Source organism: Cricetulus griseus (genome assembly GCF_003668045.3).
Source record: "Cricetulus griseus strain 17A/GY chromosome 1 unlocalized genomic scaffold, alternate assembly CriGri-PICRH-1.0 chr1_0, whole genome shotgun sequence".
Taxonomy (NCBI): Eukaryota; Metazoa; Chordata; class Mammalia; order Rodentia; family Cricetidae; genus Cricetulus; species Cricetulus griseus.
This window is the reverse complement of record NW_023276806.1, coordinates 128,024,154-128,052,132: the sequence shown is the minus strand read 5'-3', so window position 1 is coordinate 128,052,132 and position 27,979 is coordinate 128,024,154. Positions and strand designations below refer to the sequence as shown.

At 40.3% G+C, this 27,979-nt stretch overlaps 1 protein-coding gene across 1 annotated transcript in view; it reads left to right on the top strand.

Moving 5' to 3' along the window:
* Positions 1–9,298: 9,298 nt before the first annotated feature.
* The window catches only part of Cp (ceruloplasmin), a 39,201-nt gene continuing 20,520 nt past the window's right edge, over positions 9,299–27,979 (top strand). Inside the window, exons 1-6 of the mRNA XM_035451037.1 lie at positions 9,299–10,729; positions 19,570–19,817; positions 21,638–21,847; positions 22,587–22,760; positions 24,518–24,772; positions 25,609–25,780. Of these exons, the coding sequence (XP_035306928.1) occupies positions 10,584–10,729; positions 19,570–19,817; positions 21,638–21,847; positions 22,587–22,760; positions 24,518–24,772; positions 25,609–25,780 (1,205 nt within the window). The 5' untranslated portion in view covers positions 9,299–10,583. The remainder of the gene's footprint in view (positions 10,730–19,569; positions 19,818–21,637; positions 21,848–22,586; positions 22,761–24,517; positions 24,773–25,608; positions 25,781–27,979) is intronic.

Here is a 27,979-nt window from a genome sequence, read left to right as displayed (position 1 = left end):
GTTCCAGGACAGGCATGGCTGTTTCAAAAAAATTTCTAAAAGAAAAGGCATATTTCAAATTATGGAACTTTTCCTACATAATCTGACTGGACCCTGATTGGTTTCAACAAATCAGCTTTGTTATCACTTGTTATCTTTATTCTCGTCGTGAGAATTTTGTAAACGATGACAATGAGAAGCAAAGTTGAAAGTCCATTCATAGAGGGATAGAAAGCCATTGAATCCTATGAAAACCATATAGTGGGCACTTTCATCACCTTCAAGTAATCGAAGGAGTAATCTGGCATCTTCTACATTTTAGTGACATGTCTGTGAGCTGGAGAGTTTATTGAATAGTCATGCTCCTCTTGGGTACCCAACTTTGGTTGCTAGCACCTACAGCACATATCTCAAAACTACATGTGTTTCTAGGTCCTGGAGATCTGATGCATTCTTCTGGACTAGGGTACCAGATATGCAGAAGGTGAAAATACAGATATATATGTTATTTCTTATTTTAAAAAGGCTTTCTTCATGTCTGCTATTTTCAAAAAGAATACAATTTAATTAAGGTGTGTAGGTTTTGCCAGTGTGTATATCAGGAGCTTGCCAGGAACAATGGAAGTCACAAGAGAGTATCTGATCCCCAGTGCCTGTAGTTACAGGCAGTTGTGAGCTGTCTTGAGTGCTGGAAATAAAAGTCAGACCCTGTGGATGAGCATCCAGCGCTCTCAGGTGTTGAACCATCTATTTAGCCATATGAATATGTCTTGTAGCAGTAAGGTGTCAATGGATGATCCTGACTTCATCTTACATCAGCACTCATCACCCAAAACAAATACAAGATTGACAGCATCCAAAACTAATTTAGATGTGGGTCTTAAAGAAGTTTCCAAAACCAAATACGCACAAAATGAGGGAAGGGTACAAAAATGACTAGTAGAAAAACTGACAATATAAATCTTTAAAACGTTTCTGACTGCTTGACCAAAGCCACAAGACTGAGTTTATCTCCAGTATCATAAGTGCACAGCAATGCAAGCTGTACACAATGTCTTGTGTAGCCCTGCTGGATTTTATACTTCCTGTAAGGAGAGATGAGAACTTGCAGGCATGAAGACTGACTTCTGTGATTGGGATCATATTCTGCTTCCTTGATGCCTGTAAAACTTTCACATAGGGGTCCTGAAATGTGGTGACTCCAGATGAAACCAGGTTGTCAGGCAGTCCTGAGACAGAAGGCACTCTAAGGTTGGGGCGATCTAACATTTATAAAGAGCTATAGAGTATGGAGGAATTGTTAGGGAGGGAGCTTTGGGTGTGAAAGTCCAGGGTCAAATGACCAGAAAGCAATGCTTGGGGTGTACCTGAGGACAAGATGGCTCACACTGTGCTCTCTGTATCTACTCACCTGTGGTGGATCAGTGCCCTCCAGGTCTTTCACTCTTCTGGTTTTGACAACTGCATGTAGCTGCCAGTGACAGTTCCCTGTGGGCCCCCACTTTGTGGTCCCTTCTTGGACCCTAAAGCTTCTCAGTCCCTATCCTAGCAATCCCTATAACCTACCTTCTTGGTAGGAATAAGGACAGTCTAAACGGACTCTCTTTGGCCTACAACTAATGAAACAGTAGACCTACAAAATTCTAATTTCCCTGGAAATCTCATTGTGGGAAAACATTTGAGTCTTCCAAATGAGAATGTCTCTATTGAAGAAACATTTACTTCTCATCTGACCACCTTACAGGATAAACAGAAACTGAGGATGTGGAAGTGTTTTAGAGCTAGAGAAATTTCATTATTTGTCTTCATTAGATTATTTAGTTTTGCATATATTTGCCTTCTATCTGAGCCTGTTAGGACCCCAGGGATGGATTATTTACCATATATTTTCTTTATTGTTCCAAATTAGCCAAACTGAATAAATATGTTTTAAATTTTTATAAATTTTCTCATTTTCCCTTTTGTATTTTTTTCTCTTCTTTTTAAGAATAGTATTAGTGTGACTCCCTGTCTGGCCTAGAACTCACACTATAGACTAGGCTGTCCTAGGACATCAGAGAGATCTGTCCATCTTACTCCAGAGTGCCTGCATTATATAGGGTACATCAGTTGATAACTTGATTCATTTAATTGGCTTACGGAGGATGAATGACTGAGCCTGGCTGGTTAGAGTAGCCAGGACACAGGCTCTGGTCCTAACTCCAGCAATAGAAGGTACCCATCAAATGCAGCCTTTCTGCCTTAAAGTCCACTGTCTTCCAACTATGGGAAGTATTATTTTTCCTTATCATTGAGTCTGTTATAACTCATCAAAGGTCAAGGAAATGAAATGCAAAGCAAGAAAAGGAAAGGAACAAAAAATGCAAGGACAGTCTGGAAACATGTTCAACAAATGCTAAGGGTCAATGGATACCAGTCCAGAAAAATTTTCAATCACTACCAATGGAGAAAACAAGATATTCCATGACAAAACCAGGTTTAAACAATATATATCCACAAATCCAGCCCTACAGAAAATACTGGAATGAAAACTCCAACATAAGTTAACTTCACTCACAAAAACATAGGCAATAGATAATCTCACTTTACCAAAAACCAAAAAAGAAAAAAAGGGGATAAAATACATACACAACATCACAACCACTAGCAAATCCAAAGTGAACAAGAATTAACAATCAATGGTCATTAATATCCCTCAATGTCAATGGTCTTAACTTGCCTATAAAAAGACACAGGCTAACAGAATGGATACAAAGACAGAAACCATCCTTCTGCTGCATACAAGACACACCCCTCAAGTTCAAAGACAGACATTACCTCAGAATAAAGGATTAGAAAAGGATTTTCCAATCAAATGGACCCAAGAAACAAGCTGGCATACCTTTCCTTATAACTAACAAATTAGATTTCAAACTAAAATTAATCAAAAGAAATGAAGAAGGGCATTTCCATCACTATGGAAAAGTCCATCAAGATGAAGTATCAATTCTGAACATTTATGCAACTAATAAAAAGGCACCCACATTCATAAAAGAAATGTTACTAAAACTCAAATCACACATCAAACCCCATAAACTTATAGTGGGAGACTCCAACAACCCACTCTCACAACTGGATAGGAACACCAGACAGAAACTTAATAAAGAAACAAGGAAGTAACAGAAACTATACACAGTGTCACACACTCACATGCACAGTGTCACAGCACTCACATGCACAGTGTGACAGCACTCACACACATGCCAAATGCACCCCGCCCCCAGTGGCCCATGGACAGGTCTAGCACTAGAGCCAATGGGGCACCATCAGAGTCTAAGGGCCTGGGCCAAAAGGTGCCTACCCAGTGCCAATATTCTCCTCCAGTGGCCCAGGGCCCAGTGCCAATGGGGCCCCCTGATTGGCCCAGCACCGGAAGAAATTGGGGTCCCCATCAGTGGCCCAGGTCCAGGTCCAGGGTCAATGCCATAGACCCCCCCACACACACAGTGGCCCAGAGTCTGGCCCAATTGGGCAACCTATAGTGACCAAGGATCCGGGCTAAATGCCTACCCCCAGTTGCCCACAGCCAGGACCAGGGCAAGAGCCAATGGGGCCCTGGAGTGGCCCATGGCTTGGGCCAATTTGGAACCTCCAGGGGCCCAGGCCAGGACCAGGGCCAATGCCTCCCTCCCAGCATGAGTGGCTCAGGATGTGTCCAAATTAGGGACCCCATAGTGGCCTAGGGTCAGGGCCAATGGTGCCCCCTGAATGGCCCAGGCCCTGGGCCAATTGTGGCCCCCCACAGTGGACCATGGCCAGGGCCAGGGCCAGGGCCAATAGTGTCCCTCATGTGTCCAAGTGACTTGGTACATTTGGATCCCCCACAGTGGCCCAGGGCAAGAGGCATGGCAAGGGCCCATGATGCCCTTGAGTTGCCAAGAGCCTGCGCCATTTGCCTCCTACCAAGTGGCCCAGAGCCAGATCCAGGGCAAGTTTGGCCCCAGAGTGGCTCAGGGCCTGGGCCAATTAGGGCCCTCCCTTGTGGTCAGGGTCAGGGCAAAGGCCAGGGTCAATGGGTCCTCCCGAGTGGCCCAGGTTCTGAACCAATTAGGGTCCCACAGAGGCCCAGGGCCAATGTGGCCCCCAGAGTGGCCCAGGACCTGGTCCAATTGGGGGATCCCCAGTGGCCCTGGGCCTATTGTGTCCCCCAGTTGCTCAGGGCCTGGGCAAATTGCCCTGCCCACAGTGGCCCAGGGACAGGGCCAATAGGGACCACCAGTGGCCTATTTCCTGTGCCAATTGGTACCTCACTCAGTGGCCTAGAGATAGGGTCAGGTCTAGAGACAATGGGGCTCTCCAAGTGTCCCAGGTCCTGGGTCAATTGCCCCCTTCCCTGTGTACAGGGCCAGGACCCCCCCCCCCCCACACACACACAAAATGACACAGGGCCAGGCCCAGGACAATGGAGCCACCTCGTGGGAAGCCTGTGCTATTGCCCCCCACCCCTGTGAGTGGCCCAGTGTCAGGGCCAATGGGGCAGCTGAATGGCCCAGGCCTTTGGCAAATTGGGCACCCTGGAGTGGCTCAGCACCAAGGCCAATAGAGTACCCCCCAGTTGCCCAAGGCCAGGGCCAATGGGGCTTCCCAAGTGGCCCAGGGCCTGTGCCAAATGGGGCCCCCCAGTGTCCCAGGGCAAGAGCATGGGCCAAGGCCAATGACACCCCCCCCCCCCCGAGTGGCAAAGAACCTGTGGCAATTGGGGCCCTCTCCAGTAGCCCAGGGCCAGGTCCAGTGCCAGGGACAATGGGACACTCTGAGTGGCCCAGGACCTGATCCAATTGGATATCCCCCCAGTGGCCTAGGGCCAGGGCCAGGGCCAAGGGGCTACCCTAGTGGCTCCAGGCCTAAGCCAATTGGGCCCCCCACAATGGCCCTGAACCAGGAAGAGAGACTATTAAGGCCTCCGAGTGGCCCAAGAACTGGTCTAATTGTGCCCCCCCAGTGGTCCAGGCCCAGGGCCAGGTCCAGAGCCAATGTGCCCCCCCAAGTGGCCCAGGACTTGGCCCAATTGGGACCCTGTAGTGGTCCAGGGCCAGGGCCAGTGCCCGGGACAATGGGGCCACAGAGTGGCCCAAGGGCTAGGCAATTGCCTGTCCCCCCACCCCCAGTGTTCCAGTTGCAGGGCCAGGGCCAGGGCAAATGGGGCCCCTGAATGGACTAGGCCTGGGCCATTTGGGTCCCTCAAGTGGTCCAGGGCATGGGCCAATGGGGGCCCTGCCCAGTGGACCAGAGCCAGGGCCAGGGCCACTGGGGCTCCCAGAGTGACCCAGGGATTGGGACAATTGCTCCCCCAGTGGCCAAAGTCCAGAGCTAATGCCCCCCCACGAGTGCCAAGGCCTGGGCTATTTGAGTCCCCCCACCAGTGGTCCAGGGCCAGGCCACTAAGCCCCTCTGAGTAACCCAGGGACAATTGGGGACCTCCCCAATGGACCAAAGCCAAGGCCAAGACCAGGACAATCGGGCCCCCAACTGGCCCAGGGCCTGGGCCAATTTAGGCTTCCCCAGTGATCCAGATCCAGGGCTATGGCCAATGGGTTTCCCCCAGTGACCCAGGGCCATGGCAAGGGCCATATGAGCTCCCCGAGTGGTGCCAGGGCCAATGGGCTCCCCCATTGTCCCAGGCCTGGGCCAGGACCTGGGCCAATGGGTCCCCTGAGTGGCCCAGGGCATGGGCCAATTGGAACCCACGGGGTAGCCCAGGGCCAGGGCCAGAGACAATAGGCTACTGTGGCACAGGGCCTGGGACAGTTTGTGTTCCTCAGCAGCTGGCCCAGGTCCAAGGCCAGGGTCAGGGCCGATAGGGACCCCCAAGTGGCCCGTGGCCTAGACCAATGGTGCCCCACAAGACACCCAGGGCCTGAGCCAATTGGTGTCCCCCTGTGGCCCTGGCAATTGGCCCTTTAATTTTTAAGGCTTATTTATTATATATACAGCGTTTCTGTCTGCATGCATGCATGCAAGACAGAGGGCACCAGATCTCATTACAGATGGTTGAGAGCCATCATGTGGGTGCTGGGAATTGAACTCAAGACTTCTGGAAAAGCAAGCAGTGCTCTTAACCTCTGAGCCATCTCTCCAACCCAGTTTTTTCATGTTACGGTGCTATAGCACTTTGTGGAGGGGAGAATTTTCTGACAAAAGACAGGCTTTCTAAAACAAGTTAACTCACATGGGAATATTAACATCTTGGTAAACAGGTCTTTCACATACTCCTCAAAACCTGCTTTGTTTAATTCTCCTGCACCAAGCCACTGTTTTCTCTATCTAAAGTCAGCACAAGGCCAGATGCTAGACATAGGGCCAGATAGTAGACACTACCCTTACACAAACTGGGCTCTTTCAAATTAGCCAACCTGCAACTGTTTATCTTGCATTGCCAGTAAAGGCCAGTGGCCTATGCTTCTATTTACCTCCACTCCTTTCTCCTGATCCGCTTCAGGGTTTCCCAAACATGTCCCTGTGTAGCATGCTGCACTCTTTCTTCAAGGGGAACTGTGAGCATCAGTGCATTTTTCAATACTTGGGGTGCACTGCTTTATGTTGTCACTCAATTACTTTGTACAAACCAAGTCCTGGCACCAACCAATATTTTAAGACTTTTGCAGAGTCTATCACCCCACCATAGAGCAGAAGCAAGGAGAAAAGGAGACAGAGGCAGAGGCAAGCAGAACTCTATGAGTTTGAGGCCAATCTAGTCTTTACAGCAAGTTTCAGGCCATCCAAGGCTACATAGTGAGACCCTGCCTCACCTTCCCTAACTGCAAGAAAAAAAGGCTTTAGTCAGACATTGTCCATCCTGCCTACAATCGAAGCACTTGGGAGGATGAGACTGAGGGCCCCGCATGAGTTCAAGGCTAGTGAGTTCCAGACCATCCTGAATTATAGAGTGAGACCCTGTCTCAAAAAAACAAAAAAGGTACGAAAAAAGGCCAATAACAAAAGTGAAACAGAAAACCAACAAAAATCCAAACTAACCCACCTCAGTCTTTGAGGATTTGTTCATTGTTTATAAGCCACATACTTTGGGTCTTTATCATTCAAGGCAGTATGAGAATGGAAATGAAAACTAATTGAAAGCCTGATACCATTTAAAAATTAAAAGGACCCTTTGGTTTCACATTGTGTGCTCAGCTTTGACAGCAACAAGGCTTTTTGCAGCAGCAGCAGCAAGCCTGGGCTTTCCTTCTCTTGTCTGTGAGCGCTTTGCTTTGCATGCCTGAACAGATGATCTGGGTCATGACCTACAGCTGAGCAGCCAAGGAGTATGAAGCAACCAGAGTCTTCTGATAACTCCCTAAATAGACATGAAATGATCAATAGAACAGAGAAGCGTGGCAGCACTCACATTTTGTGGGGCTAAGTCAGTGTACTCATAATGAAAGTCCTGTGGGTGTCCACACCACTGATAAAATTCCAGAATTGCACAACTGACTCTGTAACAGCAAGCAGGGTGGTGGTCTGACTGCTCTAGGAAGAATGCCCTGCTCTTGTTTTATGCTAAATCTCACACTGTCAGAGTACAGGACAGCCCTTCGTGGTGACTCACCCTTTAGTAACTCTGTTATCATACGGATTAACAGTTCTCACTGGGCCCACAAGAAACATGAACAGGAATATTAGAGAGATTTCATCCTGTTGACAGATTGGTAGGAGGGCCTGCCCCCTTGGTTTCAGCTGTCATCAACTTCAAAATCTTGATGCTAAATGTAGAAGAGACTCCCTCAGTCCACACACCATTAAGACAATGAAACAGAAGCAATGGAAAATTATTGAAACATGTGTTGTACAACTGCACTAATGTCACCAAGCAGTTAGCTTAGACACGTGATGCTTGCTTATGACAGCAAAAGCATACCCTGGGGTTCTGAATTGAAGACCTTCTGATAGGCACGGCTAAGAGACACGATTCCTGTGGCTTGGGATGTATCTCTTGTTTTCCTCTATGTTTGCTGAATTTCTTCTTGTATGCCTGCTCACGTTTCTTTTTTTTTTCATTCATTTATTTAGCTCATAAATAAAGTCATGTACAATTATGATACATAATACAGTATGTTCACAATGGCATGGCTAAATTAAACCAATTAACATTTTATATCACACATATTCATCATTTTTGTTTTGAGAACACTTAAAGTATACTATCTCACAACTTTTAAAATATAGCATATTGTTATCAACCATATTTATCATGCTCTCAGTAGACCTCAAGACTTCACAGAGTCCATGCTTCTTGTTCAACTGCAGTTTTATATCCTTAAATCAATCATTTCCCCATTGTTAAAAGATCCACATTGAAGCCTAATAGCCACAATTCTGCTCTCTGTTCCCATAAGTTCATCATTTCTAGGTTATACAGAAAATTGAAATTGTGTGACATTTGTCGTCCAGTGTGTCACTTATTATTATTTTTTATTTGGCAAGCATATAACTTTACTACTTACTAAAGATTAAATCAAATTTGCATGCACAGGTGAGCACTCACTGAAACACCTTGGATTCATCACATATTTGAGTTTCAATTAGCATATATATATATATTTTTTTTTTCAGGAAGAAGTCACTCTGGAGACAGCTGCTCTGGCCATCTCAGTAAATTTAAACTTTGAGACAAATAAGATATCTGCAGGATCATGCAGTGGCTTCTTGCCAATTAGAAGTACACACCTTCTTCTAGAGAATGAACTGCTAAAAGATGCCCCCTATATGGCCCATCTGGAAGGGGAACAGAACCTTTGGGAAGGAGTAGTTTCTTACAAGGCATGAAGTTTGACCAGTGAATTCTGCACATGATTTTAGACCTACTCCTGTGTGCTCTGTAGATGTGAGAGGAGAATTGTTCAGGGAAAGCTCCAGAAGGAAGCTTGGGGCACCCTAGGTTCTATAACTCAGTTTTCATTATCAGTCATGTAGCCAAGATCATTACAAGCCAAGACTAGGCTCAGTGGTAGAGCACTTGCCTGGTATGCATAAAGATGTCTAAAATACTGTGTTCAACCCCTTTAACACTCACACACACACACACACACACACACACACACCACACACACACACACACACACACACACACACAGTTATTACCATCTTACAAAGTCATTTCAATTAATCTGGATGACTGCCCTTTGAGGAGGAAATGGAAGTTGAGGATACGATCTTGACAGCATCAGATTTTAACGTTTTTCCTGGTACTCACTATTCTCTCTCCTTGATTATTTCTTCCCATACCCCTCTGGCTGACATTATGCTCTTCGTTTTCATGTGTTTATTGTTAGTTCCTCCTAAATGGAATTGAGCTCCGTGAATTTTATCCACTGCTATGTGCCCGCAGTAGAGCTCATTCAATGTTTTCTAATGTTTCAATGTTAACAGGTTTGTTAACATGGGAGGGTGCCTGTTTTCACACCAATCTATTTCTGCAAATAGCCTTTAATGCTAAACAGTATCCTATTGAAATCCACCAAAAACAACAGCTGAATTAACACAAAATGTTAACTGCTGTCATCAGGATTGTTTTTGGCTTAAAAAATACTTTGCCATAAGTAAAGACAGGGTTTTAATCAAACATCTTTTACCTTGAAGCTCACACACAGTACAAGAAGAGAAATTCTAGGCTGATAAACAAGAGGTTTTTTTTTCCAATTGAGTAAAATCATTCTTTGCCTTTGAAAACAGACTTATTTGTGGTTGATTTCTTCCTTTCCTTTCTTTCCCTTTCCTATCTCTTTCCCTTCCTTCCTGCTGCTACTATTGCTTCTGCTTCTCCTCCTCTTCTTCCTTCTTCCCCTTCCCCCCCCCCTCTCTGATATGGGTATCACTTTACTTTCCACACTTGTCTTAAACTCTGCATTGCCATGTGTCAACTTCCCCTGTAACTGGGACCACAAGCATATACCATTTGGTTTATGACTGATATCTTTGATGATTCAAACAAAATCATCAATTCCTAGTATGTTCTGCTATTATTTTCTACATGGAAATCCAGGGCAATTTGGTAAAGTTTCTATGTAGTAGTGTCCAAATCACACAGAGTAGATAAAATTTCAAAATGAAATTCCTATTGGCTACTTTTATGACATGCTAAATATAAGGTTTCATATATTTCTACAAGTAAATTTCTGTCTTCTAGAATAGTTAGCAGTTGCATGTTTTGATTCATTTTATCTTGGCTTGTTAAGAACTGGCTTTGGGCAGAACGCTGTAGTGCCTGGGAATGCTAGAACAAAGGGAGCATTTAGAGACATTCTGTGCCTTCCTGGAATTCACACAATGAATGGAAGAAAGCGCAGCTTTACTGAACACTGTGGTGAGTCCAACAGTAACTGATGACATTCCATTTGTATTTAGAGAAGCCTGGTAACCGGGAACTGTTTTTGTTTTTTTTTTCCCCTCTTCCTGGTTTGCCAAAGGCAAACTGAGTTGGAAAACATTATTTGCTTTAATGAAATGATTTACTCTTGTGTAACATTAAGTTGTGTCAATCAAGCAAATAAAGGAAGAAAGTCTTATTTATAAAATTGCTTGTTCCTGATTTCATTTTATTTCATCTCAGTCTTCAAGACAGGAGGAAAATGAACTTTTTGCTGCTTGGTGCTTTTCTATTTTTGTATACTCCTCTAGCCTGGACAAGAGATAGACATTATTACATCGGAATCATTGAAGCAGTTTGGGACTATGCTTCTGACAATGGAGAAAAGAAACTTATTTCAGTTGACATGTAAGTCACTACTCTTTATTGTTTATGGGCCAAATTTATAAATTATCAATTTAAAAGATGAAGCCAACAACAAAAGTATTTCTTTAATTTGTTAAAAATAGAAACTGCTAAATGTTGACTTGAAAACCAATGCTCTTACTGGTTTCCTTTGTGTTCCATAGATTTGTTACTATGAAGCTGTCCTGCTCCTTTCCTACTGCTCCAAGGGAACTATGCTGGTCTCTCACTCTTTCCTGTGGGTAGTCATTCCTTTATCCATATTCCAAATGTACTCTTTCTCTAGATGCAGATGTCCTTTAAAAAAATAAACTCACTATGGAAAATGTTCCTAATGGTGAAAGTAGAGCATTTTTAATTCTTCAAAATATAGAAGATAAAAATGGAATACAACTTAAATATGATTCTGCCTAATACTTGTTGGGAGATTCAGGACCGTGAATGAATGATACTAATCTCTCTCAGTTTCTGAGTTCATATCTATAAAATGAGACAGCAAGCACTCCTCACAGGGCTGTTTTAACAGTGCCTGCAAAGCTCTTAGCACAGCTCCATACACACACCTACAAGAAATGTTATGTTCTTATGAGATCCTGACAAAACACCAAGGAACTTAAAAGTCTTTGTGTTTCAGTTGCTTTATATCAAGCAATATTCTCCATACAGAAGAACAGTAGATTCTCTTTGTAGTTTACCTAAGCTGGGACCACCACTTTTAATATTATCTAAATGTTTATCACCAAATGAAAACTTGGGATTCAAACAAATACTTACTATACTAGCAAATGTATTAGAATGGCAAGAGAGCTCATGTGAGCCAAATGACTAGCAGCAACTAAGATTGTCTCCTTAAGAACAGTTCTATTTTTTGAGCCAAATTATGTAACTACCAAATCATTGATGGGTACATATTATTTTGTTTAATTTTACATATGGTTGAATTTTTCATGGTAGGAAAAATGCATTGCTAATGATAATATCAAATTGTTATTTTACTAACCTAGTAATGTTCTGCAAGAAAAAGTTCTGAGTCAATAACTGGCCTCAAAGATAACAAATAGAACTTGTGATTTTTTTTAAAGCCTTGTTTTGAGATACTATTCTCTTTACAACAGACATATTTTTCAGCATCACTAGAAGCCTGGTTTTATATGGTCCATTGTTTCCTAATTAAGTACCATGTAAATTATGTAATGTTTATTTCTAAGGAAAGGGATCAGACATACTACAAAAGAAAATGACTGGACTGTGAGTGTACCTCTGTGACAGAGTAGTTATCTAGCAAGTATGGGTTCAAAGCCATGGGTTCAGTTATCTGCAACACACACACATACACACACACACACACATACACATACACACACACACACACACACACACACACACACACACACACACCTAAGTTAGTTAAAACAAAGAAAAATACTATTCTACTCAATGCCCCTTCTATCCACATCATTGTTTAAAATAAAAAATCAAGTCAGTTTACTGAGTAAAAACTACAGTGCACTGGCCATGTTCTAATGTGGTAAACTCCAAGTATGAGGAAGTAGAAGGATGAAGAGGGTTGGTAAGAACTTCAGAGGGTGATTTCTTGGTTTTAAATATACTAATGGCATGTCTGTTCCAGCTAGGAAATTCAGGGAAGATAAGCTTGCTTACCCCATTATTACTTAATAGGGACACTCAGGGGTGCTCAGAAGGAAAACTGGACATTTTCAGTTCAGTTCAGCTTTCTTCTGAGCATTGCTGTACTGTCTCCTGTGACTTCCCCATAATCTTATGACCTATAAGTTTTCTCCCTCAGCTACGTGAACCATGAGTAGAGCTTCAGTAACTTTGCCTGTGTTGTGCTGAACTTTACCAGAGAAGCATGGTAGCAACTTTTTGTTTCTTCCTTTGTCTTAAATCATCAGTGTGTTAGTCAGTACATGAAGTTTGTTGGAATGTCACCAGACGTGGTGGGTCTCCTTGTGTTATGGACAAAGCAAAGCAGAAATAAATAAGATGAAGAATAAGTTATGAAAGAGCCCTAAAATGAGTGTCAGGAGGAGAACTAGGTTGAAGTCGGATGCTTATCTAAAGGTCTGGGATAAGGAAGACAAAGATACATTTGAGAGGAAGCGATTGCCTGTGCTAGGATGACTGCTTGGCCACAAATGTCTGTAAGATAGAAGCCACCAAGTAAATATTTGTGGATGTATGAAAATAAAAGAAAGGTTAGTAGGAAGGCAGAAGAAATTGCAGGGCATATTAAGAAAGATTTTCTTGTTCCCAAGTGGCTAAATTCACACAGTAGAATGAATCAGGCAATGGAATAAAATAGGAAAGTGGGTCTAGTTGGCCTAGTAGAGTAAGTGAGATTGAAAACAAGAGCAGATGTTAAAGGAGAAAATGAATAAATTGTTTTTACTGTGTTTTGTTGGTTAGCAAAATAGACTTACCTCTTTGGGATTAGCTCCAATGTTATTTATTCCTAATAAAGTTAGGTAGAAAGTAACATCCTTACACTGTGGCCAGTGCTGCCACTTCAACAACATATAAAGATTCTAAAACATATAGTTCTTGAAATAGGTAATTTATAATGGTATATACATAAAAATAACTAGAAAACCTGATAATGTGCTCAGGAGTCCATGATCAGGATTAAATATGCATTGAAAAATTGGATTATTGTTATGTTCAATAACAATAGCAATAATTACATTATCTTTTGATTACTTTTATTTTCTAGTGACCTGTAAGAAGTTAAGTGTTCTTTAAACCCAAGAAAAACTTATCATAAACCCCTTTACAATTAATTTTACAGACTTTTGTTTAGGAATTGTGACTTTTCTAACATGTTGCAAACACTGATAAGATATCTAGTTTTATAGTCTGTTGTGCTTCAAGGTTAGATGGTAGAATAATGATGTTATTATGAGCAAACCTAATGACTAGGAACAAGCAAAAACTCAAATTCTCACCAAAGAAACAGGCAACAAACTAAGACTATACTATCTAATTGTACAATCAGAATTATGCTAATCTGGATACTACCCAATATAAAAGTGCTAATCTTTTTATTATTATTATTATTATTATTATTATTATTATTACCAGGGTAAAAGCTGACTTCTGAAATAAGCAAAAGAGATTTGTTTACAAATCTCTATTGTAAGCAAATAGAGATAACTGTTTTTAGAGAGAAAAAATTTGCAACAAAGGCAACATTTTACATTACAACACAAACACATTTGGCCAGTCGTGGTAGCACACGCCTTTAATCCTGGCACTCTGGAGGCAAAGGCAGGAGGATCTCTGTGAGTTCCTGGTTGGACTGGTCCACATAGCAAGCTCCAGGACAGCTAGGATTACACAGAGAGACCCTGTCTCAAAAACAAACAAACAAAAACAAAAACAAAACAAATCGAACAAACAAAAGAACATACATATTTGTATTTTAACAAGTTTACCTGACCATTCTGTCAGTCATAGACTGAGATTTCTCACACCTAAGAAGTTCATTGGGTTTCGAAAGACTGCTGTTTCCAGAAGCAACATTAAGAGACTACAGTTGATTAATTAAAGCGGAAAACTTCTAATTAGATCTTAGTTACTTTCTGATTGGTTAGGTCCGTCTTTCACTTTACCATTTACTGTCAGACATGTTCAACTTGCACTCCACAGGCCACACATACCTTTAGAGAGCAGCTGTGAAAGTGGCCCAAGACATTTGTAGATGGCAATATCATATTTTAATGTCAAGAGCTTGGACACACCTTTTTTTTTTTTTGACAGGGACAAGTTTAAGAGTTCTATTGTATAGCAAAGTAATTATCATTAATAATGATGTTTATAAAAACACAGGGAATGGATGTTAACTGTTATCTCTGTAAAAATAATAATTGTGTGAGGTAGTCCATTTACAATTAGCTTATTCAACTAATGAATGCATACAATTTTATTTGTTGATTTTTTTTTAGAAAAAGTAATTAATACTAGAAGCCACTCTTAAAAAACAAAACAAAACAATAGGAAGTGGTTTGAAAAATTAAGATTTTAATGAGATTGATCCTTAATTACAAAATCCAATGCATGCTTTTGTTTGTGTGTTTATATTTCTGATTTTGCCATTAACTGATCTCTTACAGATATTTTCCCTAATAACCTGCAATTATACATCTTCGTAGTAATAAATATGGCAGAAAAAAGTGAACAGTTTTTCAAGACAGTTCTAAAATACAGATGATATATAATATATAAATAATACCCAGAGGTATGCATAATATCCCTCTGACTAAGGAACCAAAGGGTTCCATTCTCTTTTTATTCAGCAACATAGATCAGGTGACAAGAATGAAAAGATCTAATGAATATACTATATGGCTTATGAAATAAGAAAAATACCACATTTATATAATTTTTCTTTGTGGTTCCTAAGAAGGAAAAAATGAAATATTTAAATGTAATACTTGGAAGGTAAAACAATAAAAAGAAAAACACAATTAGTGGGGGGATAAAAGGAATGTAACCCCAATGTAGAATGAAGAGACTTTAAATTTTTCTTTCTGAATAGCAAGAAGAATCTTCTTGGCCTAGAATAAGCTTGTGAAATTCTATTTAAAGAAAGACTAGAAAGAGAGCCGGGTCACAGTAAACAATTTTGTGCCACCCCGTAGGGGGATCAGCTTATTGGATTTCTTCTACATCCTGTCTGTCTCTTTCCATGTCTGCACCACAACTTCCCGGAGACTTTATTAGAGTTCTCGGTAGCTCTGGGCACAAATGGGTATCTAATGATTTCCCTATGGAAGGATCAAACATCCTTGGAGAGAAAGCTGAGCTGGAACTTCTCAGCAACCAATACATTCTTTCCTAACATGGCAGCTGGTCTGCAGGAGGCTTCAGTGGCAAAATGGACACACCTTTTACATTGAATTATTTTTTTTGGTTTACTTATATGGGCACCCAAGTTGCTAGGCCTGACTCAACTGAGTGGCTTGCCAATTAATTACTTTAGCACTCTCTCAAAAAATAATTTTGAAAAAGTAAAGGACTACATGGTTAGTGTCAGGTCCCAAAGAATCCTAGGATAAATGACTAACTCTGCTGTCTATTAGCATGCCAAAACACAAAGCAGGGCTATAGGCTCTCTCAGTACCTGTGACTCCTCTCCGCTCTTCTCATCTCTGCCTCATACCCTAAACCTCTTCATCCCAGAGACTTCCCTTCCCCCAACTTCTATTTCCCATAAAACCCAGCCATTTCAGCCCTGTCTCTTGGTTCTCTTGGCTCACTCTTGGACTCTGCCTTCTTAACTCTCTTCTCTTCCTTTCCTGCTCTCATTTGATCTCTCTCCACTCATGGCCTGCTTAATTGCTATAATTGTTATATATTTTCATTTCTCCTGACTAAGAAGATTGGTTAGCATTGTATTCCTGCCGTGCTTGTAAAGCTTAACTATTTTTGATGTATAATTCACTGAGACTTGTGCTATATGCCCCTGGGGGAATGAAATGCCTGTGAATAGACCATTTTTCTGTGATTTCTGTGTGTTAACGGCAATATTTCTGAAGTGTCTTGCAAAAGATTTCCTGTCATAACCTCTACAGTCTACATCACATACAGGATTAGCATTTTAATCAACAACATCGCTAGCCCAGGTGGGGTTGGAAAGGCTTTGTTATGGGCTTTTAGGGGCTAGAGAGAACATTAGAAGCTGCAGAGATGAAGGGAAATTTCTGACTGGAAGTTGGAAGAATTACTTGAGGAGCATATGAGCAGGCTTAAAGACATGGGAGAGGCCCCCAGACATCAGCCACAAGCAAACAGTAATTTGAATTCTACAGACTAAAGACACTGAATTGTGCCTACAACTTGGCTGATTCAGGAAGTGGATTTTTCCACAAGTCTTCAGGAGAGTGCTCAGTCTGGCATCCCCTTGATTTCAGTGCTGTAATGTCCAGGTCAGGGAACACAGCCATGAGCTCTCAGACTATGACTCATCCAACTGTGAGTTATAAGTAGATATTACTTCATGTGACTGTGTGATGATTTGTTATGAAAATCTAATGAAGCATTTCAACAACTGAAGTCAAAACTCTTCTATAATTGAGAGATCCAAGGTAAGAATAGAACAAAAGCGCTTCATTGAATTCAGTGGAACAGTATTATTAACTAATTATCTGTTATTAAAAACTCAATTCTAATTCTCAGTTTACCAGAAATTATAGGAGTAGGCTTTTTTTTTCTTTAAAAATGAAAAAGGGGCCTGAAATAGGAAGTATGGTTGCTGGGAGGGAAACCTGTTTTCTATAATGAGTAGAAAGGACTACAGTTGCCAACAAGAAGGACTGAAAATAAGTGTGAATAATTTGTTTGAATTAAAGACCAAATGTAGTAGACTCTGTGGTTGAACATCTGACTGGCACTGTTCCCAGAGGCTTCCAGTAGGTGACCGACCCTTTGTCCCCAAGCCACGAGTGGCCCCCTGACGTTCCTTTGGAGGACAGCTTCATAAGCAGACTTCCCTGAAGTTAGATATTTCTCAATTTGGCAAGGGAAATTTCTCACAATGACCAGGCCAATGGAAGAACCAATTGGAGATATAATTATGTAAAATCTTTGAGCATATTTTAGCTTCAGGTCAATTTTTATTTTGAAGGTCATTTTCATGAATACACCATCCCCTAAAAACCTTTGTCTAGAAAAAATTAATCACAAAGCTAAGGCAGAGCACATCCTATTTAAGAAATGAGCAATAAAATGCCTTATGTCCACACTAATTCTATGGGTTTGGGGCAGAGTTCACCCCAGTGTTCTGATCTGTATTCATGTATTTCTTGAAGTCTCCAAGATGCCCCCATTTTTTTTTCTTCTGCTTTGCTTTAACATAATGGGACGCACATAACAATTATAAGGTAATACAAGCAGGACACAGCACAGCAAATATTTTTAGTAGCATTTTACTGTTCCACAATTGGTGTGTTTTTAACTGCTTTACTTTTCTTACTTCCAGTATAACCATCACACCAAGATGGGTTTGAAGGAGCAAGAAATACCATCTCCATCATCTTTCAGTATATAATTCTGCTTCCTTTGAGAGTCCTCGTTTTTATGCAATCAGTTGTCAACATATGTGTGTCTCTGAGACTGTCACTCTTAGTCAATCCAGGAAAATGTGGCTCCTTTACTACTTATTCATACTCCCTCTTCTCAAATCCAGCCCCAGGATCTCTGCCAAATGGTGGTGCTCCCTGACCAAAGTAGTCAGGTTTTGTCTATACAGCTACCACATACAGAGATCTGGCACCACCATGGTACCAGCTGAAAACAGAAGCTTCCATGTTTCTGTCTCAATATCAAGGAACCCCACCACCTCTGCACTGGCTGCTCTCATCACCTACTTCACAGGTTCCCACAAGCCCAAGGTGGCTGCCTGCACCAGAATACATCAGTCTCCTGGTTAAAAAAAATTAAGGGGCCTGTGCTCCACTCCCCTCTGCCCCCAGTCAGAATCATCAAACTGAAGCCATGAATTTATTTGTGCATTACCTAGTGCATTAGGAGATAATTATTAAGGTTAACATTTAGAAAACATGAGGCTAGAACCCTAGACTTTTGAAAATCATGTTTTCAACTTCTGTAGCAATTCAAGAGCCCCTAACCAGCTCCATCTTTGTCTTGAACATGAGAAGAAAACAAATGTATCTGAACCTTGCTGAGGAGCTCTCAGCCCAGGGACCATGACAAAATTTACTTTTCAGTCAGGTTATCCTGCTCTGGGATGGTTAAGTGGAGAGTGGTAAATGAAAACTGATGGGCTATAACAGACAGCTCACATACATAGTACAAATGCAAGACCTTGGTTGCAGAAGACTTTGCTAACACCAGGATTTAGTTGAGTCCTTCCAAATGGTTGCATGGCACTCTTCACAACTAGATCCCACTGAAAACTAACTTTGTGAGTTCAGTATGTAAGAACCAATTTAGGTGTAAATATCAAATATACTCCCCCCAAGTTTCTTTTTTTCTCCCTTCCTAGTTCTATTTATTATGTTGATATATTTAGGAGAATTTTCAAATTATTATTTGGCATTAATCAGAATGCAAGCATTCAATATGAAGTATCTATGGTAGTCAAGGATTAAAAAATACAAGTGGTAATTTAAATGTAAAGGTAATTTTCAAATTCTTACAGATTACATAATACTTCTAGGACTCCTAAAAGAAATGAAAATGATAGATTGGACTGTGGAGAAGGCCCAATGGGTAATGTACTTGCTGTACAAGCCTTCTGATCCCTAACACCCAGGTAAAACAGGGCACAGCTGGGTAAAATGAATCACATGACCAGAGAGAGACAGCTTCTGGAAGTAGGTGTTGGGAAGCTCACGGGCCAGCTGAAATGGGGAGTTCCACTTCAGTGAGAGACGTTGTCTCCAAAGCTAAAGTGGAAAGTAATGGAGGAAGGTCCTAACATAGATCTCTGGTTTCCACAAACATTCCACAGGTGGGTGTGCACAAACGCCTGTTCGAGTGCGTGCACGCATGCACACACACACACACAACATACACACATACGCAACATACTCAAATCAATAATTTAAAAGACAAAATTAATTTAGTTCCACTCATTTTTATTTTGTTTTGTTTTTGGCACCATGGTTTTGCAAGGTCCTCACAAGTATTTCTCTACCGTGCTTCTGATAAGAAACATCTCATGTCTTAAAATAGAGACAACCGACAGCTCCCCTCTTCATCTTTGGAGGTGTTTATACAACAGGCAAAGGCTGATTGTTGATGTAATCATTGATTCCCCTAAATGAAAGCTTCTGATGAAAGTGTCTTTTCCTTTGCAGGGAACAGTCCAATCTGTATCTTCAAAATGGCCCAGATCGTATTGGAAGAGCATACAAGAAGGCCCTTTATGTTCAGTACACAGATGACACCTTTAGGAAGACTATAGACAAACCAGTCTGGCTAGGGTTCCTAGGCCCTATTATCAAAGCTGAAGCTGGTGATAAAATTTATGTTCACTTAAAGAACTTTGCCTCTAGGCCCTACACTTTTCATTCACATGGGGTAACTTACTACAAGGAGAATGAGGGTAAGTGCAGTGTGCAATGTAGTTATAGTTTCCTCTTCAGCAGGAAAACCTTTTAACTTCTAAAATTGGTATTGTTAGGCAGAACCCGTAACCATACTTTTAACACCAATCTATTTTATAATGGGATTTGAACTCATCATAATAAGCGCTTTGTTTCTTCTAGTTATGTGACTTTCTGTAGTGGGAGTGACATATGTGCAGAAATGCCCTGGGTACTGACAGTGGACCACCGGTACTTAATTACCCCTCCCCATCTAATAGAAGAAGAATATGAGAAGTGGACAGCTTAGAAGAGGCATGAAGCCAGAGGGAAGAGAAGGATTCAGGGAGGAGGCTGTCTTATCTTTGGAATTCTTCCAGTGATCATGCTGCTATCAGCTTCCATCCTGACCTCCTATAAACTGCAGCCCAGCTAAGGTGGCCTGAATAATCTCATACACCGGCCACACAGCCTGAGAACCTGTGTTCAGTCCCTGGAACTCATGTGGAGAACACTGGAACACTAGCTCCCCCAGGTTATCAGCTCACCTCTACACATGCACCACAATATGTGTGTGTGTGCCGACAGACACACACACACACACACACACACACACACACACACACACACACACACACACACACACACACACACAAGGAATAAGTGTAAAATAAATTAAAATTTTAAAGAGGTGAATTTTTAGAAAATGAATGTTTGATGTTGTGTGTCTTTTCCTGAAGAGACATCAACTTTTGAGTATCTAGCCCAGACGGGGCACTAAAGAAATGATGCTACCTAAGTCTTGCATGATGAGCCAGTGAGTTGAACTGGGTTTACTTGCAGGAGCCTGGCAATGCACAGGCAGTGATACTAAAGAAGAGCACCATGTAATGTCCTAGGGGAAGACAGGGCTGCTATGAACACTGCTTCCTGAGGTACCTCATGAGCCTTCACTCTCTGGACTCAATCTTGTGAGAGTCTCCTGTGGGTAACCACAGCTGCTCTGATTGCAAAATTGCAAGGGCATGTCATGACGAGAGGACAGAGTTCCAAATCACACCATCTCTTTTATGTTTCTATCTGAACCAAATGGTTCTACTGATAATATAACAATTGGCTATTATGCTTTTTATTTTTTACAGCACCATGGTATATTAGAGTTAATGCTGACTTTCAAGTGATAGTAGTAAGCTTGTGTTTGTTAAGAAGAAAAGTTCTTATTTTCTATAGATACATGCTCAGATATTCATAAACTGAATGTATCTAGAATTTGCTTTGAAATAATTTCATATGGGTAAAGATAAAGTTGAGTGGGGTTATGGGAAAAAAAGAATGGCTTTCGGTTTATCATTGTTAAATCTGGGTTTATAGGTACACTGAAATCCATTAACACTTAGGGCAAGATAGAAGTTTATTTCAACTTGCACATGTTTGAAAATTTCTAAAGTTAAGTGTAAATTTTTTGCACTGTGTAATTTCTATACATATGCACACAAATCAGATATTATATAAGAAGTTTCATTTATTTGAGAGGATTTTTTTTGCTTACTCTTTATACCATGACCCCCCCCCCCAGGTGAAAGCTTTCCCTTAAATTTTAAAAGTTGCAGTCTCTTGAATATCTACTATGTATGACTCAATCAATTACCAAATTAATAATAATTATTTCTGTGAAGGTTATGGGATCCCTAGATACTAACCTCTTGTTTCTTTTTTCTGTGTGTTCAAATTCACATTACTGAATGTCCAAAGGTTACCCACTAGTTGTTAAGGACTGGCAATCCCTTCAACTATGTTCATATGTACTAACTTTCCATCTCCATTACATGCTGCTCTCCAGGGGCTGTCTACCCTGACAATACCACAGATTTTCAAAAAGCAGATGACAAAGTGCTTCCTGGAGAAAAATATTTGTATGTGCTACATGCCAGTGAGCAAAGTCCTGTTGACGGAGACAGCAATTGTGTGACCAGGATTTACCACTCCCATGTTGACGCTCCAAAAGATATTGCATCAGGACTCATAGGACCTTTAATACTCTGTAAAAAAGGTGTGTTTTTTCACTGCTCACAATATGAGAGACAGGTTCAAGGCAGTTTATTTTCTTTTTTCAATTAGTTTTTTTAAGCTATAATTTATTCTATGTTGCAGTTAAATAGATAAATGGTAAGGGTAAAAAAAAAAGAAGAAGGAAGTAAAGCACAGGATTGGCATTGATGGCCTGAAAAAATGGAACAAACCTTCAAAGGAAAATGCCAATGAAGCTAAGATGCTTGATATCAGTTCTCTGTAGGATAGGTTTGCTGGGTGTAACTTCCAACAATGGTGTTACATGGAGATACATGACTTTACTATGTGTGTGACCACCTCAGTGGCACTCCCTAGCAATAGCTGTAATTACCTTTATTATATTGGTAAGTATAATAATAGTACATTTATTCCTCACCTCATGAAGACAGCATAACTCAAGAGATTGAAATGTAAAAACCTTCTCATGTTGGCTTGTGGCTATATGTGTGTTCAAGAAGATATGGATGTATCTGAATTATAAACTTCTCAGTTGCCAAAATTTAATGATTTTGTCAGTAGATGTATAGATACATAAGCATGCAGTGCACAGGATGTGAGCTTCCCTGAGTGTTTCCACAAAGTGGAGCAGCGTGTCCAGATCTGTGGTTTATTAAGACAATGAACACTAAATTTAGAAAAGGAACTCTAATCACCTAAAAAACGTGTTGAATCACATGCAGAAAATTCAGATATACTAAACTAACAAATTTCTGCTTCAGATTCTCTAGATAAGGAAAAAGAAAAAAATATTGACCAAGAATTTGTAGTAATGTTCTCTGTGGTGGATGAAAATCTCAGCTGGTATCTAGAAGATAACATCAAAGCCTTCTGCTCTGAACCAGAGAAAGTTGACAAAGATGATGAAGACTTCCAGGAGAGCAACAGGATGTACTGTAAGATTGCAAAAGATATGACAGTTTTGTTTCAATAATTCTGCCAAGAGTATTCTTTCACACTCCTACCCAGAGGCTCTAATAACAAAAGCACATTGGACATGCAATTTGATATCTGTCTGTCCTAGTTAGAGTTGCTATTGCTGTGATGAAACACTATGACCAAGGGCAAGTTTGACAAGATAGGGTTGATTTGGCTTACACTTTCACATCGCTGTCCATCATTGAAGGCAGTCAGGACAGGAACTCAAACAGTACATGAACCTGGAGGTCAGAGATGATGCAGAAGCCATGGAGAGTGCTGCTTACTGACTTGCTTCCCCTGGCTTGCAGAGCCTGCTTTTTGTTTAGCACTTGGGACCACCAGTTCAGAGGTAGTACCACCTACAATGAACTGGACCTTCCCACATCAATTACAAGTTAAGGACCTACAGACATACATGTTTATCCTCCAATCTCATTCTATAAGTTATTTGAAGGATCCAATTAGGACTATTGAAGTAAATGTTTAAAATTATATTTACACTATAAATCATCCAACTATGTTTAATAAAATAACTCAGACCACTAATTCTAAAAAGTATCCCTTTTATGTACTACATTGCCCCCAACAAGACCACTATTCTATATCATTTAAATATTTTAGTTCACTTTGTGTCTCCTAGAAATGGCTTCTTGACAGCCCAAGCTTTTCCTTAATTCCAGGGACATAAATAATGAAATTAAGTTATCTAGCCCTCAGAATTTACATGGTAAATTAAGTAAGTACCTTAACATTAATTATACCGAAAATATAGGTTTTATTTACATTTAGCTTCTTTAAAATGATCTTCACTTGAAAAGTAAGAAAACAGTAACTGCACTTCCAAACGAGAAAATGAATTTATTTCCAGCTTTCTTCTATCCGAAAGATATTGTTTTGTTTTCCTCTGACATAACTGTCTCCTTCCTGTACATTTTACCTTCTCTTTGTTATCCTGCTAACAAAAACAGACTTTAAAAAACTATTGCCCAATTTCTAGTCTGGATGAATATAGTTTGGTGCCATGGTCACATCTGGTAAATTAATTGTCCTTAACATTAGTGTTTCTACCCATGGATTTCCTAGGACTGCCCAATTTGTACAATGACCTTCAGTTTTTTCCAAGGGTCTCAGGCCATACTGCTTTTTGACCTTTCAGGTCTTCCTGGCTTTGGTCCCTGTTCTCATTTCCTGCATTTCCTCTTTCTTAAAATCTCTTTTAATTGTGTCTTTCAATCTTAGGAACATTTTTACTTGGTGCTGTTATTGCAAAAGAAATTCATTAAATCCAAAACAATACTAAGCAAAAAGAAGAAATATAAATCATCTGCTTTTGCCTACAAGTACAGTTAATAACTGATTATTAAATAACCTTCAATATTTTACCTTTAACTGAGTGTTCTCTTAATATATATGGATGCATCTATATTTAAATATGCCACACACAAAAAAATCAATGTAAATAGTTTATAAACATCAGAGACCAAGTAAGTTTTTATTTCTAATGTTTCATTCATCTTCAATATTATATTGGCAGTGAAACTTAGCATAAACTAAGGTCCCAAAATGAAAGAATATGTGATTGACTAGCAATGTCTGGCATGGATATGGGGTGGGGTAACTGAAAGTGTGGCAGATATTTTCTATACTAAATTGATTCTGTTTCTGTAGAGCTAACTATCAGTATCCCAATGACCAATGTCTATTTGGCAAAAACTCTAATCTTAACTTGCAGCTATGAATGGATATACATTTGGAAGCCTTCCAGGACTCTCCATGTGTGCAGAAGACAGAGTGAAATGGTATCTTTTTGGTATGGGTAATGAAATTGATGTGCATGCAGCTTCCTTTCACGGTCAAGCACTGACCAGCAGGAACTACCGTACTGATACAGTCAACCTGTTCTCTGCCACCCTGTTTGATGGTTTTATGGTGGCCCAGAATCCTGGAGTCTGGATGCTCAGTTGTCAGAACCTAAACCACTTGAAAGGTAATCATCTTCACCTCTAGTTAACTGTCAGTTGTAAAAGAAGCTGTGTATTGGTTACTCTACTAGTAGGAGATGGTTGAGGAAAAGCAGAATCAAACAGCTAATTAAGTAATCTGAACAATGAATTATTACCTTAGTTTTTTCTCCATAATGTTTACATCATAATGTAATAAGAAGAGGTAAGGTTGGAATGTTTATAAAATAATGAAATCTGAAAACAATATTAATTTCTGGAATACAGCAATGGCTTCTGCCATGAAAATATAGTATCACTTGTCATTTCTCAATGTAAAAATAGAGTTCTACAAAAACAGATTTATACTTTATGCTGGAAAGTAGCTTGTTTTTTTACTTGTGTCAAGTAAAACCAAGTTTCTTAATAATGTGTTGCATCTGTCCTTTGTCTTAACTTGCAAATATCATTACCGTTTCCGTAACACAAGTTATAAGAACACTCTTAGTTCTTAAAACCTACTTATGGAATTTATTTCCCAAGGAAATTAGACTTTTATTTTAAAACAGCCAACCCCCTCAAAATAAAAGGCTTGTTCAATGAAAGTTTTAATGGTTATGTGACATTGACTCACTAGTGTCTTGAGAGGGATCCCATGAAAACTGGGTATCTTACATTGAAAACTCACATGCTTAATGTCTCTTTTCTGTCATATTCATTAAAAGATTCGTGTCTGTTTAAAAACTTAAATTTTTCATTGGTAGTCTATTCATAGCTGTTTGCTGTGCTTTATTGCATTATCTCTACCAATGGATTCAATTTTTACCTCTCATCTCATCAGAAATTGCCACAACTCATCAGAGCCTTCTCTTTGGTGTTTCAGCCGGTTTGCAAGCCTTTTTCCAAGTTCGAGACTGTAACAAGCCCTCACCAGAGGCTGATACCCAGGCAAAACATGTGAGACACTATTACATTGCTGCTGAAGAGATCATCTGGAACTATGCTCCTTCTGGCACAGATATCTTCACTGGAGACAACTTAACAGCCCCGGAAAGGTAGCTCCCTACCAAGACCCTTTCCTTTATGAATAATGATATTAAATGTCTATGCAAGGCTTCCTGGCCATACATATATTTTCTTCAGAGAAATGTCCATCTATGTCCTTTGCCCTGTTTTGACTTGGGATATATATATATATATATATATATATATATATATATATATATATATGGAGTATTATATAGCCTGAATATTAGTCCTTCATCAGATACTCAACCGAGTTTTTTCATCTGTTATGTAATCTTTCACCCTCTGAATGGTGTCCTCTGATGCACACAGGTTACTCTTTGTATGCGTCTGGATGAATTTCATAAGCTGATGTATTCTTCCTTTCTTAGTCTTCCTTTTCTATCTGCAACTTTCCACAAAGTAGAGAAGGCAATATCTCAAAAGTCAGTGGGCACCATTCAGATGATTCAGTGGGTAAAGATGCTTTCTGCCCAGCCTAGTAAACCAATTTCCATCCCTAGGGCCCACAAGAGACAACTGACTCTTGAACGCTGTCCTCTGACCTGTATATACACACCACAGCACATATGGACACATATACACAAAATAAATAAAAGTGTTCATTTTTTAATGTCTACAAGATTATGCCATTAACCCATGTCTACACACAGATTGTATTGTCAGTGAGCCTTAGCAAAAACTAACAGTTTCATAGACATCACTGTTTCACAGAATCTCTGTCTGTGACCCATCTCTAAAAAACAGTTCCCACTTTTGAAAGTTTGAGAAAGTATTCTGTGTTACTAGTGTTGGAGAGCTGGCTGGCTGTGCCCAGGTCTGTATCTCCTAAAGCACAGACTTAGGTCCCAGGCTATACTGACACCCACATGACAACACCCAAAGCTGCATCTCCAACCTCCAAGAGTCCTACAAATTTCAGATTTATATTTCCATTTTCTTAATGACACCCCCACTTGGATGAGGCATGTACAACCTGAATTCACTGTCTCCTGTACAAAACAGTTTCCTCTTCACTCAACAGACAGCTTCACCATCTTACCCCATCATACTTACCCAGGTGCTGGGAATCCAGAACCTGAGAACTGTCAAAACTCACTTTCCTTCATCAATGCCTCCTACTCTCCTCAGCAAGTACAATTCTCTGAAAGCTACCTGCTTCCCTTCATCTTCTTTGCTAATACCACAAAACACCTCATTGTCTTTCACTGAAGTTATAAAAGCTGTTTCTGACTGGCCTTCCTCCTATAGTATTTGATTTCATAACTTTTTCTCTAAGCAACTTTTCCAGAGCTCCTCCTAAAACACTCATCATGACATCTTAAATTATCCATTATTGCCATGGAATGGAATACCCAAACTTTAGCCAGGTCTGCTTGTCCACTTCTATCTCTCCAGGCATCATTCCTTATTCTTCTGCCCTATATTCTCTGCTTCTGCTGTGATTTATGGGCCTGTCTCATCAACTGTGGGTTGCTACCCCACATGAGACTACACAGACGAATATGAAGATCAGAAGTATTTTGTCAACAGTAGAAGTTTTTTGAATATACAAAAACTAAAAATTAATTAAAAACCTAAAGTATCATGAATACTAGGTGTTCTAGGGAATACTTTCCTGTGTTCTGTCACATGATTTCTCTGTGGCCTTGGATCCAAACACACAACATGCACACTTTGCTCTTTGCATGCCACTGTCAACTCAGCTGCCTGGAATACTTGCTGTATGTTATGAATTATGGTACTGTTATTGTATATTCAGAGTTTTCTGTTCTTATGCAAACATAATGGTTGACGTACAGCAAACAGAATCTCACTGTTTTCCTCTGTCACTCAGCATGCAAGTACAAACTGGTATATCTTTGGACTGTTTTTGTCACAAGGTTTGATTTTAAAAATTGCCATTTGAGCTGGGTACTGGTGGCACAACCTTTAATACTAGCACCCAGGAGGCAGAGGCAGGCAGATCTCTGTGAGTTCAAGTTTGAGACCAGCCTGGTCTACAAAGGGAGTTCCAGAGAAACCCCGTCTCAAAAAAAACAAACAAAACAAAGCAAAACAAAAAAGTTGTTTGAGTTGCTGACTGAGTTTCCCACACACATAAAATTGTTAAATGAATCTTTTTTTTTTTTAAATGAATCTTTGCCTGGAGTTAAAGCAGAATGTCCAACAGTTTCTGAAATGATCTTAAACTTACTTGTACTACTTTGTACTTTGTACTCTATACT